The 15,918-nt window shown below is 48.0% G+C and overlaps 2 protein-coding genes across 3 annotated transcripts in view; one reads left to right on the top strand and one right to left on the bottom strand.

Moving 5' to 3' along the window:
- Positions 1 to 15,918, bottom strand: part of ABCG1 (ATP binding cassette subfamily G member 1) — a 93,621-nt gene that overhangs the window by 35,932 nt on the left and 41,771 nt on the right. The gene's annotated exons all lie outside the window — the stretch shown is intronic.
- On the top strand, positions 800 to 12,319 carry LOC141988897 (uncharacterized). Its single transcript, XM_074954984.1, has 4 exons — positions 800 to 911; positions 3,007 to 3,059; positions 5,799 to 6,881; positions 12,212 to 12,319. Exons 3-4 carry the CDS (start codon positions 5,847 to 5,849, stop codon positions 12,317 to 12,319), a joined length of 1,143 nt encoding a protein of 380 aa, XP_074811085.1. The 5' UTR covers positions 800 to 911; positions 3,007 to 3,059; positions 5,799 to 5,846.

Here is a 15,918-nt window from a genome sequence, read left to right on the forward strand (position 1 = left end):
AGCAGTCGTATTGTACCATCTTCTGCCGGGCAGGCAAGAGATGAGGATGGCTAGCAATCGTATTGTACCATCTTCTGCCGGGCAGGCAAGAGATGAGGATGGCTAGCAATCGTACTGTGCCATCTTCTGCCAGGCAGGCAAGAGATGAGGATAGCTAGCAGTCGTACTGTACCATCTTCTGCCGAGCAGCCACGAGATGTGGATGGCTTGCAGTCCTTCTGCACCGTCTGCTGCCAGCCAAAGATGTAAAAGATAGATGGAGTGGATCAAAACAAGAAATAGACCAGATTTGTTTTGTACTCATTTGCCTTCTCCCCTGTCTAGGGGACTCATTCCTCTAGGTCACACTGCAGTCACTCACAGAGAAGGTGCAGCGAGGTAGATCTAGTCATGTATCAATCAGAGGCCAGGCTAACCTCCTTGTTCCAATAAGAACTGAAGGGTTCATGTTTAGTCCATCCACCTGGAAACAGTCAGGGCACACCCTGACCGTTGTGTAGGAGCAACACATTGCTCCATCCAAGGACGAGGACCAGATATGAACCCTGGGAAGTTAATTAAAGGACAGTAATCGTGGGAAGCTTCCTTGGCCTGGCCTCAAGGCCTGAGAATTAGGATTGTAGTAGATAGAGGCTGGAAAATAAGAATATTAATCAAAGTCATGTATTCCTTTGTTGTGTCTTTTTGCGGTGGAAGTAGGTAATGCGCAGGGGGGAGAAATATAATAAAAGGGAAGGTGGAAAGCTGACAGGCAGCAGCCCTTTTCAGCTAACCAGCTTGCTTGCTTGGATAAACCTGTGTTCTGTCTCATCATTGAACCGCCACAACTGGCGCCCAAACGTGGGGCCCTCAGCACTCACCTCGCCCGGCAAGGGTTTCAGACGCGTCACTCATCCGCTTCGCGGATCCCGGTGAGTATTTTTCATTGTGGTAAGTATGGGAAGCTCCCTCTCTGCTTTGCAAGTGCAACACCGCAATGAGCTACAGTATCTGCTGCGTAAGGCTCAGCATGACTGCCCCACTCGAGAACTCACTCTCCTGCTACAGGAGGTGAGTGCCCAGTGCCCGTGGTATCCTGAAGCCGGAACCCTTAAGCTAGCGGACTGGGAGCGGTTGGGCCAGACATTGCATGAAGAGCCTCGGGCGCCCGTGCAGGCTTTACATGCCTGGCACCTCTGCCGCGATGCGATACAGCGTGTTGCCTCGGACAGGCCCTCCCTCACGAGGCTGGTGATCTCGCCACGCCCGTCGGCTCCTGCAGCCACCCCCCCTCCTACCGATGCAGCACAGTGTGTCGCTTCGGAAGAACCCTCTCCCGCACCAACAGAGGGGCTGCCGATTTCGCCACCGCCGTCGGCTCCTGCAGCCATCCCTCTCCCTGCTTCGCCCCCAGTGCCTTTATTACCACCGCCTCCCTTACCTTCCCCGCCAGAGCCGGTCTGTGATTACCATCCCCCCCTGGAACCCCATGCTTCGGGGCCCCCCAGGGGGTCGTCTGCATCTGCTCAGAGGCTTTCGCTGGTGCAACAAATGGTGCACGCAGCGAAGGCTCGCTCAGATCTTACAGCAGAGGAGCTGGCTGAGCTGGTCTCGGTTTGTCCGGTGACCTGGCAGAACGATGGCCAGGGCAACCCGGTTGGAACCTGGGTCAGTTTGCCTTACTCGGTGATTAGAGAGGTAAAGAAAGCAATTCGCGAGTTCGGTCTGACTAGCACGTTTGTGCGTGGTCTCATTGAAGGGCTAGGTAGTGGATACTCCCTGATCCCTGAAGATTGGAAGGCGCTGTTGCGCATGATGCTGTCACCCAGTCAATATGTTATTTGGATTAGTGAGTATCGGCAGGAGGCGGAACGCCAGGCCCAGATTCATAGAGCGGAAGGTATTATTTTTGAGCACTTGGCAGGGGAGGGACCGTTTGCTACCGTTGAGATGCAAACTCAACTCCCTCAGGCCCTCTTCCCCCTTATTTCCACCTGCGCCCAGCATGCTTTCCGGAAGGTCCCGGATTCAGGCAAGCCTACTAAAAGCTTTGTTAGTATCCGTCAGGGTGCATCAGAGTCCTTTCTGGATTTTACCAACAGATTGCAGGAGGCTATCCTCCGACAGGTGGATAACGCTGCGGCAGCTCAGGAGATCCTGTTAAAAATGGCAGTTGAAAATGCAAATGAGGATTGCCGCCGCGCTCTCCAGACGGCGCAAGCCTCTGGCATTTTAGAGCTCTCAGACATGCTACGGGCGTGCCAAAACATCGGAACCCAAGCACATAAAGCTGGAGTTCTGGCTGCCGCCCTAAAAAGAACCGGGAAAGAGGGGAAGCGTTGTTACCGCTGTGGCAAGGAGGGTCACTTCCAGCGGGAGTGCCGCTCATCAAAGGCACCCGCCCGACCCTCCAAAAAGTGCCCCAAGTGTCAAAAGGGCTATCACTGGGCTAATCAGTGTCGTAGCGGGCCGGGAAACCGCGCGGCGGGTCCCCCCCGAACCCAGGGCCAAACGGGGGTGTTTCCCACTCAGACAACCGTTCCTCTGCCTTAAAATCCATAGACTCTATGAGGGCGGCGACTGCTGGAAGTGCAGGGCTTGATTTGATCATGCAGGAGGACACTGATTTTCGGCTGCCAGGGGAGGTCTGCGCCATACCTACCCAGGTGACGGGACCTCTCCCTGCCGGCTTTGTGGGTCTCGTTCTCCCTCGCTCTCATGCTGGGAAACAGGGCTTTTTTGTCATCCCCGGGGTCATTGATGCCGATTACACCGGCATTATTAAGGTTCAGGTGTGGACTCATCTTCCACAGTCACTCCCGTGTGGACGATCAATTGCACAATTGATTTTAGTCCCCTATCAGGTGCCAGCTGCCGAGGATCGAACTCGGGGCGGAGGCGGCTTTGGATCAACGTTGTCTCACTCGCCGTCTCACAGCACGTCCTCTCCACTTGTTGCTCTGACAATGTCAGTCCGCCCCTCGAAACCTCAGTTAACACTTCTCTTAAATGATGTTCCTTTCACAGGGCTGGTGGACACTGGAGCTGACGTTACGGTGATTCGTGATCCAGAGTGGCCGGTTAGTTGGCCTACGGTTCCTTCTAAAGAGTTGTGGGGGATCGGGGGTAGTAAACCCGGGCGACAGAGTTTGTCTTGGGTCACAGTCTCTAAACCGGGAGGCCGTACCCTTGCTACTATCCGCCCTTTTGTGCTCCCTGTCCACCTCAATATTTGGGGCCGTGATTTACTTACAAAGCTGGACACCACCCTCGATATTAATATCTAATGGCTCAAAATCCTCCCTCACCCACATTGCCCTCCGCATTGCCCTTGGTATGGCAATCCTTAGAGCCCGTCTGGATTGACCAGTGGCCCCTCCCTCTAGAAAAGCTAAAAGCGCTTCAATCGCTTGTGCAACAGCATTTGCTGGCACAGCGCTTGGAAAGCTCTACTAGTCCCTGGAACACCCCGGTGTTCGTTATTAAGAAAAAATCTGGTGCATGGCGGCTGTTACATGACTTAAGGGAAATAAATAAATGCATCCAACCTATGGGCCCCTTGCAATATGGATTACCAAATCCAAATTTAATTCCTCAAACCGATCAGCTCTGTGTATTAGATTTAAAAGATTGTTTTTTCACCATCCCCCTTTGCCCACAAGATCGCGAAAAATTCGCGTTCACGGTGCCACAATATAATAATCAGCAACCCTCTCAAAGGTATCAGTGGAAGGTCTTACCCCAGGGAATGCAAAATAGTCCAACCTTGTGTCAGCTTTTTGTGGATCGGGCCCTCACCCCTTTTCGTGCCCGGTACCCTACGCTAAAGGTCTACCATTATATGGATGACATTTTGCTTAGTGGTCCCCAGGTCACGGAACAACAGATTGAATCTTTGTCTCAAATCCTCGGCCAAAATGGCCTGTTGGTGGCACCAGAAAAAATCCAACGCTCTTATCCCTACCACTACCTCTGCCATAAGGTTTTACAAACCTATGCTGCTCCGGTTCGTCCGGCACTAACTCTACCTCAACCCCTAACCCTTGTTAAATTACAACAGATTTTGGGTCATTTAAATTGGATTCGGCCCTATTTTCGTCTCCCCACCTCAATGCTGCAGCCGTTGTTCGAGCTCCTACGTGGAGCCCGAGCACCGGGTGCAGTTATTGCCATCACTAAAGAGCACATTGCCTGCATTCGACAAATTAATGCAGCATTAAGTCAGCAGTTTGTGGACAGACCCCCTGAGGTCCGTCCCCTACGGCTGATTCTTCTTGCCACCCCTCATACGCCCACTGCGGCTCTGTTTGTACCCCGTACGAATACAGCCGTCTCTATCATAGAGTGGCTGTACCTCTCCTCCACTCCTCCTCGGAATATTTACCCATATCTAGATGCCCTGTCTGATCTTGTTCGTAAAGCCCGCCACCGTGCAGTGCAACTTACTGGCACTGATTTAGTTGATATTGTGTTCCCCTTGTCCCGTAGTGAATTTGATTCCTTGTGCCACACCTCTTTGGCTTGGCAGGTTGCTCTTTGTGATTATGTGGGAGAAATTTCTTATAATCCCCCAAAAGATCCTCGGTTGGTAATTACACAAAAGGTGCCTCTAATTGTTCATCGTCTTAGCCGCTCTCAACCCATTGTTTCTGCTGTTACTCTTTTTACTGATGGCTCTCCACATCGAGGTGTCGTCACCTATCAATCAGGTGACCCCCCTCGTTGGCGTTCTCGTTTTACACTGCCTCAGCGTTCCGTGCAGCGTTCAGAACTGGCTGCTGTTATTTTAGCCTTTCAACTTTTCGCTGATTGTCCCTTTAATTTAATTGTGGACACCCATTATGTTTATCAAGTGATTGATCATTTACCCCTTGCCCTCATTACCCCTCAGGTCGATGCGGACCTCCTTCGCCTATTTTTGTCTTTGCAATATCTTATTTCCACTCGTAATTTCCCTTATTTTGTTGCTCATATTCGCAGTCATACCCCTCTGCCTGGGTCACTCACTGAGGGCAATGCACGTGCTGATCGCGCGTTACGTGGTCAGGTAAATTCCCTCTTTTCTGACCCCATTGAAAGCCATGCCTTTTTCCATCAGTCTGCCTCTGTTTTGGCCCGGCAGTTTCACATTCCTGCTGATCATGCACGTTCCATTGTTCGTTCCTGCCCCCACTGTGCCGCTGCTGCTCCTACTTTTTCTTATGCCGTTAACCCCAGAGGTACCGCAGCAAATCAGCTATGGCAAATGGATGTCACTCATGTGCCACAGTTCCGCCCCTATTCCTTTTTACATGTTTCTGTTGATACTTATTCGGGATTTCTGTGGGCAACCCCACAGCGTGGGGAAGCCACTGCTAAAGTTATTCACCATTTGCTAGCCTGTTTTTCTGTTATGGGTCGCCCAAGCCAAATTAAAACGGATAATGCCCCAGCTTACTGCTCCACAGCCCTCTCCACTTTTTGCGCCCAATGGAACGTCCGTCTTAAACACGGCATCCCTTATAATTCCACGGGCCAAGCCATTGTTGAACGTGCCAATCGCACGCTCAAAACCTTGCTTGATAAACAATTAAAACAAGGGGAGCTGCGTCTCCGAACCTTAGGAGACATTCAACAACAAATGCATATCCTTTTGTTTACTTTAAATAATTTAACGCTGAACGCAGATCAGCAGACCCCCGCGGATCGCCATTTTCACAAATCTGAGGTACTGGAAAGACCGCGTGTCTTTTACCGTCAGCTGCCCGATCCGCAGTGGCTGGGCCCAGTACCTCTAATCACTTGGGGTCGGGGATATGCTGCTGTCTCTCTCCCTGCAGGACCGTTGTGGGTTCCAGCCCGGTGTGTGCGACCGGCACTGAAACAGCATGGCATGGCGCCAGGGGCTGTCGAACCCCATACCGGAGTTTCAGCTGACCTTGGAGGAGAACGTGGTGCCTCCCGGGTCGACAACGGCGGGACGGAAACGGAAGAGGCGTAGCGTCCCAAGCCAGCCCGTGACATGGGGAGCAGTAAAAGCATTGGTCGCGGCGGCTCAACGAAGACTGGCAGCAAATCAACAGCCAGAGACTCCTGAGACTTTGTTTGTGGCGATTCTCGCCCAAATCACTGCTAATTCTGTGCTGATTGTATGCCTTTTGTGCCTGCTATTTCCTGGAGGGGTTGGCTCGGGAGCGCTTCCCCCGTTACGGGCCCGAATGACATATAACATATGGGATAGATTGGCTTCAATAGCAAATGTTACCCACTTTTGTTTGTCTGATTCTGTAGCAGCCGGAGAATTGTTAGGTACATGCCTTATACCAGTATGTCATCACCCTGAGGAAATAGGGAATGAGACAATGCTCGCTGCTTACGCGAATCTCTCTTCCCAGTACTCTGGCATGGCTAATTGGGGCCCGGCCAACTATACCTTGCCTCACACGGCTATATCCCTCCACACACCGTACCCGGCCGGGGCCAACAATGTCACCTGTGCGCGTGTGGTTAACTGCACTAGTACAAAGGTGCCCTTGGGCTGTCGGCAAATTCCTCAACCCCTCTTAAATTGTTCCCACGCTGTAAATGTTTCATACAATTATGGCCATATCATCCTACCATCAGGGTGGTTTTTTACCTGTGGCTCACGCACCTTTAGTTATATTCCTGCAAATTTAAGTGATGGCACCCTTTGCTGTCTTAGTAGAATGACGCTTATATTGCCTTTTGCCAGCCAAAGGCACAGTAAAAGAAGTGTACCCCTTTCAGATAATTGTGTTGCAGATGTTGAGCTTTTTAGTCGCGCTGAGTATACTGCTTTAGCGGCCTCCATTGTTGGGGTCCCCGGGCTTGCCACTTATACAGCCAGAACCTTAAATGCCCTGGCGTGCTTTGCAGCGAAGGCAATTAATACAACATCCAAGGCAATTGCCCTACTTAACACAGAGCAACACGAATTAAGGGATGCAATCTTGGATAACAGAGCAGCCATTGATTTTCTGCTCTTAAAACATCACCTGGGCTGTTCCACGTTTCGGCATATGTGTTGTTTTAATTTAACTGATAATAGTCGTTCCATAGAATCTAGACTGGCCGAATTGGCCAATCTTACGGCACACATACGTCAAGATGTGGGGTTTGAGGGCTTTTGGAATTGGCTTACAGGTTGGCTGCCATCTCTAGGATGGCTGCGACAACTTTTCGGTTATGCTGTGTTTGTGATCATTGGGCTTATTTTTTGCTGCTGCTGTGTACAATGTATTCCCTCTTTGCTAAGGCTTTGTAGAGATTCGCCCTGGCAAGCTCCCCGAGTTATGTCCTTGTCAGTCTGGGAGTTAAATTGCTTGCAAAAGCAAATTGACGGCTACCATGAGATGGCCGAGTATAATTAAACAAAAATCGGGGGAATGAAGGGTTCATGTTTAGTCCATCCACCTGGAAACAGTCAGGGCACACCCTGACCGTTGTGTAGGAGCAACACATTGCTCCATCCAAGGACGAGGACCAGATATGAACCCTGGGAAGTTAATTAAAGGACAGTAATCGTGGGAAGCTTCCTTGGCCTGGCCTCAAGGCCTGAGAATTAGGATTGTAGTAGATAGAGGCTGGAAAATAAGAATATTAATCAAAGTCATGTATTCCTTTGTTGTGTCTTTTTGCGGTGGAAGTAGGTAATGCGCAGGGGGGAGAAATATAATAAAAGGGAAGGTGGAAAGCTGACAGGCAGCAGCCCTTTTCAGCTAACCAGCTTGCTTGCTTGGATAAACCTGTGTTCTGTCTCATCATTGAACCGCCACAAAGAACAATAACTTAGGTGCACTATTTCTTATTGGAACCCTCCGTGAAGTCCTGCCTGAAATACTCCTTGATGTAAAGCCACCCCCTTTGTGGATTTTAGCTCCCTGAAGCCAACCCTGTAAGCCGTGTCGTCAGTCGCCCCTCCCTCCGTCAGAGCAACGGCAGACAATCATTCCGCGCCTTTTTTCTGTGCGGACGCCATACCAAGGCAAGCATGGAGTCCGCTCAGCTCACTTTGGCAATTAGGAGCACATTAAACACCACACGCATTATCCAGCAGTATATGCAGCACCAGAACCTGGCAAAGCGCTACTGGGCGAGGAGGCGACGTCAGCGCGGTCACGTGAGTGATCAGGACATGGACACAGATTTCTCTGAAAGCATGGGCCCTGCCAATGCATGCATCATGGTGCTAATGGGGCAGGTTCATGCTGTGGAACGCCGATTCTGGGCTCGGGAAACAAGCACAGACTGGTGGGACCGCATAGTGTTGCAGGTCTGGGACGATTCCCAGTGGCTGCGAAATTTTCGCATGCGTAAGGGCACTTTCATGGAACTTTGTGACTTGCTTTCCCCTGCCCTGAAGCGCATGAATACCAAGATGAGAGCAGCCCTCACAGTTGAGAAGCGAGTGGCCATAGACGGAACCCATATCCCTATCTTGGCACCGGAGCACCAAGCCAGCGAGTACATAAACCGCAAGGGGTACTTTTCAATAGTGCTGCAAGCTCTGGTGGATCACAAGGGACGTTTCACCAACATCAACGTGGGATGGCCGGGAAAGGTACATGACGCTCGCATCTTCAGGAACTCTGGTCTGTTTCAAAAGCTTCAAGAAGGGACTTTATTCCCAGACCAGAAAATAACTGTTGGTGATGCCGAAATGCCTATATGTATCCTTGGGGACCCAGCCTACCCCTTAATGCCATGGCTCATGAAGCCGTACACAGGCAGCCTGGACAGTAGTCAGGAGCTGTTCAACTACAGGCTGAGCAAGTGCAGAATGGTGGTAGAATGTGCATTTGGACGTTTAAAGGCGCGCTGGCGCAGTTTACTGACTTGCTTAGACCTCAGCGAAACCAATATTCCCACTGTTATTACTGCTTGCTGTGTGCTCCACAATATCTGTGAGAGTAAGGGGGAGACGTTTATGGCGGGGTGGGAGGTTGAGGCAAATCGCCTGGCTGCTGGTTACGCGCAGCCAGACACCAGGGCGGTTAGAAGAGCACAGGAGGGTGCGGTACGCATCAGAGAGGCTTTGAAAACCAGTTTCATGACTGGCCAGGCTACGGTGTGAAAGTTCTGTTTGTTTCTCCTTGATGAAACCCCCCGCCCCTTGGTTCACTCTAGTTCCCTGTAAGCTAACCACCCTCCCCTCCTCCCTTTGATCACCGCTTGCAGAGGCAATAAAGTCATTGTTGCTTCACATTCATGCATTCTTTATTCATTCATCACACAAATAGGGGGATGACTACCAAGGTAGCCCAGGAGGGGTGGTGGAGGAGGGAAGGAAAATGCCACACAGCACTTTAAAAGTTTACAACTTTAAAATTTATTGAATGACAGCCTTCTTTTTTTTGGGCAATCCTCTGTGGTGGAGTGGCTGGTTGGCCGGAGGCCCCCCCACCGCGTTCTTAGGCGTCTGGGTGTGGAGGCTATGGAACTTGGGGAGGAGGGCGGTTGGTTACACAGGGGCTGTAGTGGCAGTCTGTGCTCCAGCTGCCTTTGCTGCAGCTCAACCATACACTGGAGCATACTGGTTTGGTCCTCCAGCTGCCTCAGCATTGAATCCTGCCTCCTCTCATCACGCTGCCGCCACATTCGAGCTTCAGCCCTCTCTTCAGCCCGCCACCTCTCCTCCTGGTCATTTTGTGCTTTCCTGCAGTCTGACATTATTTGCCTCCACGCATTCGTCTGTGCTCTGTCAGTGTGGGAGGACAGCATGAGCTCGGAGAACATTTCATCTCGAGTGCGTTTTTTTTTCTTTCTAATCTTCACTAGCCTCTGGGAAGGAGAAGATCCTGTGATCATTGAAACACATGCAGCTGGTGGAGAAAAGAAAAGGGACAGCGGTATTTAAAAAGACACATTTTATAAAACACTGGCTACACTCTTTCAGGGTAAACCTTGCTGTTAACATTACATACATAGCACATGTGCTTTCGTTACAAGGTCGCATTTTGCCTCCCCCCACCGCGTGGCTACCCCCTCAACCCTCCCCCCTCCCTGTGGCTAACAGCGGGGAACATTTCTGTTCAGCCGCAGGCAAACAGCCCAGCAGGAATGGGCTCCTCTGAGTGTCCCCTGAAGAAAAGCACCCTATTTCAACCAGGTGACCATGGATTATATCTCACTCTCCTGAGGATAACACAGAGAGATAAAGAACGGATGTTGTTTGAACGCCAGCAAACATACACTGCAATGCTTTGTTGTACAATGATTCCCGAGTATGTGTTACTGGCCTGGAGTGGTAAAGTGTCCTACCATGAAGGACGCAATAAGTTTGCCCTCCCCAGAAACCTTTTGCAAAGGCTTTGGGAGTATATCCAGGAGAGCCGCGAATGCCAGGGCAAAGTAACCCTTTCACATGCTTGCTTTTAAACCATGTATAGTATTTTAAAAAGGTACACTCACCAGAGGTCCCTTCTCCGCCTGCTGGGTCCAGGAGGCAGCCTTGGGTGGGTTCAGGGGGTACTGGCTCCAGGTCCAGGGTGAGAAACAGTTCCTGGCTGTCGGGAAAACCGGTTTCTCCGCTTGCTTGCTGTGAGCTATCTACAACCTCGTCATCATCATCATCATCATCTTCTTCATCCCCAAAACCTGCTTCCATATTGCCTCCATCTCCATTGAAGGAGTCAAACAACACGGCTGGGGTAGTGGTGTCTGAACCCCCTAAAATGGCATGCAGCTCATCATAGAAGCAGCATGTTTGGGGCTCTGACCCGGAGCGGCCGTTCGCCTCTCTGGTTTTCTAGTAGGCTTGCCTCAGCTCCTTCAGTTTCACGCGGCACTGCTTCGGATCCCTGTTATGGCCTCTGTCCTTCATGCCCTGGGAGATTTTGACAAAGGTTTTGGCATTTCGAAAACTGGAACGGAGTTCTGATAGCACGGATTCCTCTCCCCATACAGCGATCAGATCCCGTACCTCCCGTTCGGTCCATGCTGGAGCTCTTTTGCGATTCTGAGACTCCATCATGGTCACCTCTGCTGATGAGCTCTGCATGGTCACCTGCAGCTTGCCACGCTGGCCAAACAGGAAATGAGATTCAAAAGTTCGCAGTTCTTTTCCTTTCTACCTGGCCAGTGCATCTGAGTTGAGAGTGCTGTCCAGAGCGGTCAAAATGGAGCACTCTGGGATAGCTCCCGGAGGCCAATACCGTCGAATTGTGTCCACAGTACCCCAAATTCGACCCGGCAAGGCCGATTTAAGCGCTAATCCACTTGTCAGGGGTGAAGTAAGGAAATCAATTTTAAGAGCCCTTTAAGTCGAAATAAAGGGCTTCATCGTGTGGACGGGTGCAGGTTTACATCGATTTAATGCTGCTAAATTCGACCTAAAGTCCTAGTGTAGACCAGGGCTTAGGGAAAGCAAGGTCTTGGGTTTTTGTTTTCTTATGTTACTCTTTGTTTCACTGTTAGAAGCAAGCAGCTTTTTACCATTGCCACACGAAAAATACAACAGCTAAGGAAAGTCACTGAAAAAATGTAACAAGCATTTGTCTCATTCTAAAATACAGATATTTGTCCTATTTGGGGTTTGATTTTTTTTTAGGCTGTGTTGTCTTTCCATGTACCACATGCACAATTTGTTTACCCTACTTATTTTAATATAGTGTTTGTGTGGTGTCAGTGATACAGATAGGGCACTGAAGTTCTCTGTTTATCCACAGAACAAGCTGATCATAGACTATGTCCCACACAGGTTTCAGAGTAAACAGCCGTGTTAGTCTGTATTCGCAAAAAGAAAAGGAGTACTTGTGGCACCTTAGAGACTAACCAATTTATTTGAGCATAAGCTTTCGTGAGCTACCGCATCCAATGAAGTGAGCTGTAGCTCACGAAAGCTTATGCTCAAATAAATTGGTTAGTCTCTAAGGTGCCACAAGTACTCCTTTTCTTTGTGTCCCACACAGCGTTCCACCAATGTTCCTCACACCTCACCTACCTTTAGGCTAGTGTAAATTGCAATCCAATATTCATATCAGCTCAATCCTTGGCCTCTGCTGAAAACAGGCCACTACGCTAAGGAAACAGCTGTGCTTGTGAAAGAGACCATGGCCATCAACAGCACCTTACTAAGTGCAGCCACAATAGGTCTAACAAGTTTTGGTTGCTGAAGATGCTAGAGAAGCAAGCAGGGAGTGAGAGCAGGAAGACTACTGGAGTTCTCAGAGAAGATCATCCCAGAGTGGAGTTCCAACTGTGTACAACTTTTCTTTCCCTTTACTTCACACAGCTGACTGTATCAGCTCAAGAACAAGCAATACAAATAATTCCACAAGCAACACAAGGAAGTTCCAGCCCATTCAAACTGATCAAATCTCACAGCCAACATTCTAAGTAGCAAATGAGTGCAAAGTTACCATCAGCAGTGCAAGTAGAGTGGTACGCTCCAGTACGCAGTACCAGCAAGAGATTTTTAAACGGGTATGGGGTACCGGAAAGACTTGGGGAGGCTAGCCCCTGGCCTGGAGTGGGGGTGAAGCTGCACTCTGCTCATTCTTTATATGGGTTTAACAGGCTTTATTTAAGTTTGTTAGCATATGTATTGTGCTGTTAAGTTGGTCAGGAGCCCTCAAAAGGGGAGGCGTGGGGGGACGGAAGGTGTTTAAGCAGTGGTTTTGATTCCTGCTCCAGCCTCTGGACTATGAACATATACTGATGGGCGCATTCTGACCAAGGGACTGAGGACTTTAAGGTAATCTGGAGCCTTCATATTTCCTTGATCCTTTGCAGATGGATTTATGAGTTGGATATGGTACAAAGACTGTTCTAGCCTCATTGATTGCCGATTTCTCCCTTTCAATGGACAAAGATAGATGTCTGCTGACTTTCTCACATGACTCAGCAGCCTTTGATACCTGTGGTATAAGCAATATAGCCCTTGCTTGAGTGGTTTTGTTCTTTCCTCTCCAAATGTCAAATACTGTTCCCATTGAACTCAATAGCAAAACTTCTTTTGATTTCAATGGGAACAGGATTTGGCCCCAAGAGATCAGAGAATGTGATTTTGATCAATTTCTTATCTGTCCAGAGACAGTTCTGATGCACGTTCTGCCAGGCTGATTTTTATTGCCCCTCCTGTATGTCATGCGGAGGAAAATAACAACACAATTTGGGCTGTAGTTCTATTAAGATGCACATGGCACACACAATTCTATGCCTCTTTTCCATCAAACCCAGATGGCGCAGCATCTTTGCTTTCCTAGCGCCTAGCAGAGAGCAATACATAGGCCTTGTCTACACTGCCACTTTACAGCACTGAAACTGTGTCGCTCGGGGAGTAAAACCCACCCCCCTGAGCGATGCAAGTTTCAGCGCTGTAAAGGGGCAGTGTAGACAGTTCACCAGTGCTAGGAGCTGCACTCCCAGCGCTGGTAGCTACTCCCCTCGTGGGGGGTAAGTTTTTTACAGCGCTGGGAGAGCTCTCTCCCAGCATGGGTGCCACGACCACACAGCCATGTTAAAGCGCTGCCACGGCAGCACTTTAACATTGGTAGTGAAGACCTACCCTTAGATAAAGGTAAGCTGGCAGAAGCTTAGTTTGGACGTAAGGGAGGCACTGTTAGTGTGTTAACAGAAAGTGGGGTGATTGTCCTTCCTATCCTTTTATTTAAGGAGTTTTCAATTTGGGGTGCTGCTGGATCCTCAATGACACCTGGAAGTACAGGTGGCACTAGGGGCCCAAAGCATCATTTTACAACTGCATCTGTTTAAAAGATTCAGTTGTATAATTTTAGACAGGTAAGGGGGGTGTCGGAGGGAATGGGGAGAGAGTGGGGGTCCCAGGCTGGGGAGGAATTACATGGAGGGTCACATGGGGAGGTCATGTGCCCCCCGTTGTGTCCCTCCCATGAGTGCAGTACCGGCAAGGAATGATTTCTACTTGCACCACTGGTTACCATGAACAAGTTCATTAATCTATTTGGTGTCCTGAACAGATAAAGAACATGTCTATCATAGCAACACCTTCATGGTTCTATATATATTCATTCCTATGTTTTGTTCATGTTTACGAGGCTCCAGCAAACCAAATGATTTCTGTACACAATCAAGACCTTTAGTTTTTACTCTTTAGCTCTATAACCCAAAGAAAGCCTGAGAAATGTGGCATTCTCAAAATTAGGTGAGTGTAGGTCCTCCCCAGTCCCATGAAGAAATGTGGGTTTATGGTCTGAGAATCCAGACTTCCAAGTTCTGTTATAGCTTTGCCATTGGCTAACTGTGCGGCCTTGGGGACAACTCACTTATGAACAGATTTTCAAAGACGAGTGTGTGTCTCCAGTTTTTGCATACAAATACCATAACTGTGCATATAAATTAGGTCTGTGACTACTTACTTGGCCAATCAGGAATCTCACTAATCACATAAATATCCAATTTGCATATGTAAACATGAAACCTGCACACATACATCATGGGTGTTCAACTGTGTGCGCACAAATGCATACCATTCTCAAGATGTAACTAATAAGTAGATCTGGGTAGGGTGCAGATTTTCTGTTTGCAGGAAATACTGCAATTTTGATTCTTTTTTCTTTTTTTTTTGCGCTCCAAAATGAAATGAAAACAAAAAACTGAAGTTTCCTGCAAAATGATAGTCCAAGAAAACAAATAATTTTGGGTCAATCTAACTGTTTTATTTTGATAAAATCAAAACATTTTTCCTATTTTAACTTTGTCTATTTTATATTATATTATAAAAAATTGGAAAGTCATTTCAAAATGGAAAATCAAAACTTTCCATTATTTAAAAATAAAAATTTAGTTGAAATCAGAATATTTCCACTAAATGTTTTTCTTTTGACAAATCAGCATTTTCCAATGGAAAAGTGTTTTTTCAGAATATTTCCAAACAGTTCCACCATTCTGTGATGCAGTTTCCTCATTCAGAAAGTACTTACCTCTCAGTGCTACTGTCAGGATTTACTAATCTTCAAAGAAGGGTTTTCAGATCCTTGATGAAAAATGTTATTATTTATAGGCATTGCTTCAAAATAATTTAAACTTCAAAAGCTCTTGACAAAAATTGATAAGATGGATATATGATCGCCAAACTCCCTACTGGGTTTAAGCCAACTTAAGTCAATTCTAAATAATGATATTTGGGGAGGAAAAAAAGAGACATCTTTTAACTTCAAGGAAATGTGAAGGACAGAATGGGCATTCTGGAGAGACAGAGTGAAATATATTGCTAAAACAATAGGAACTTTCCTTATTACAGAGAGACAGTTGGCATGTATACAAAGGAGGGCAAAATTCCACTTTGGGACTAGTAAATGTATTAAGGTAACTACCTACCAAACAAGTCATAGCAGGAAATTCACAGGCATTGGTCACAGTGGCTTCATCTGTCATTAGTATGTTACATTTACCTTTATGAACCATTTTGCACTTTGTTGCTAGAATCCAAAGATCCCCCAAAGATTATATTTCACCCATTTTCAGGGGTGCAGAACTACAGGATTTTTCCCATTGTCTGAGCTCTGTGACCCGCTTTATGACAATTAATGGAATTTACAATTTAAAAATGCAGTATTATATGCCTCAGAGCAAACACCCTTCATTATATAAGTGTCTGTAAAGCAGCATGCCCTGGACTAAACCATCAGAGAAGGAAGAAACACTGAATGCAGAAGTGTCTGAAGGGGCCGGATCAAACTCTACCATTTCAAGGTCCTCTTCACTGCTCATTTTGGGGATTTTATTTCATTCAGCTTGACCCAACTAATTGCTTCTTTCATAGTCGGTGAAATAAAAAAAGGTGAGTCAAGCTAATTTTTGTAGAGGGCTAATTTGCATTTCTAATTGTAGTCCATGGCCAGGTTTAGGGTTATACACTTCACTTAATCCACAGTAGATCCACCATCTAATAACAATGAAAGGGATTATACAAATTCCAAAGGGAGAATATGGCACCTATCTAGTAAGTACACAAGCTAC

The sequence above is a fragment of the Natator depressus genome, chromosome 1, assembly GCF_965152275.1.
Source record: "Natator depressus isolate rNatDep1 chromosome 1, rNatDep2.hap1, whole genome shotgun sequence".
Lineage (NCBI taxonomy): Eukaryota > Metazoa > Chordata > Testudines > Cheloniidae > Natator > Natator depressus.

Coding starts and splice junctions, on each gene's coding strand:
- LOC141988897 (XM_074954984.1), top strand. CDS start 5,847: ATGGCATGGCGCCAGGGGCTGTCGAACCCCATACCGGAGTTTCAGCTG. Junction 6,882..12,211: donor CAATTAATACAACATCCAAG/GCAATTGCCCTA, acceptor TACTTCACACAG/CTGACTGTATCAGCTCAAGA.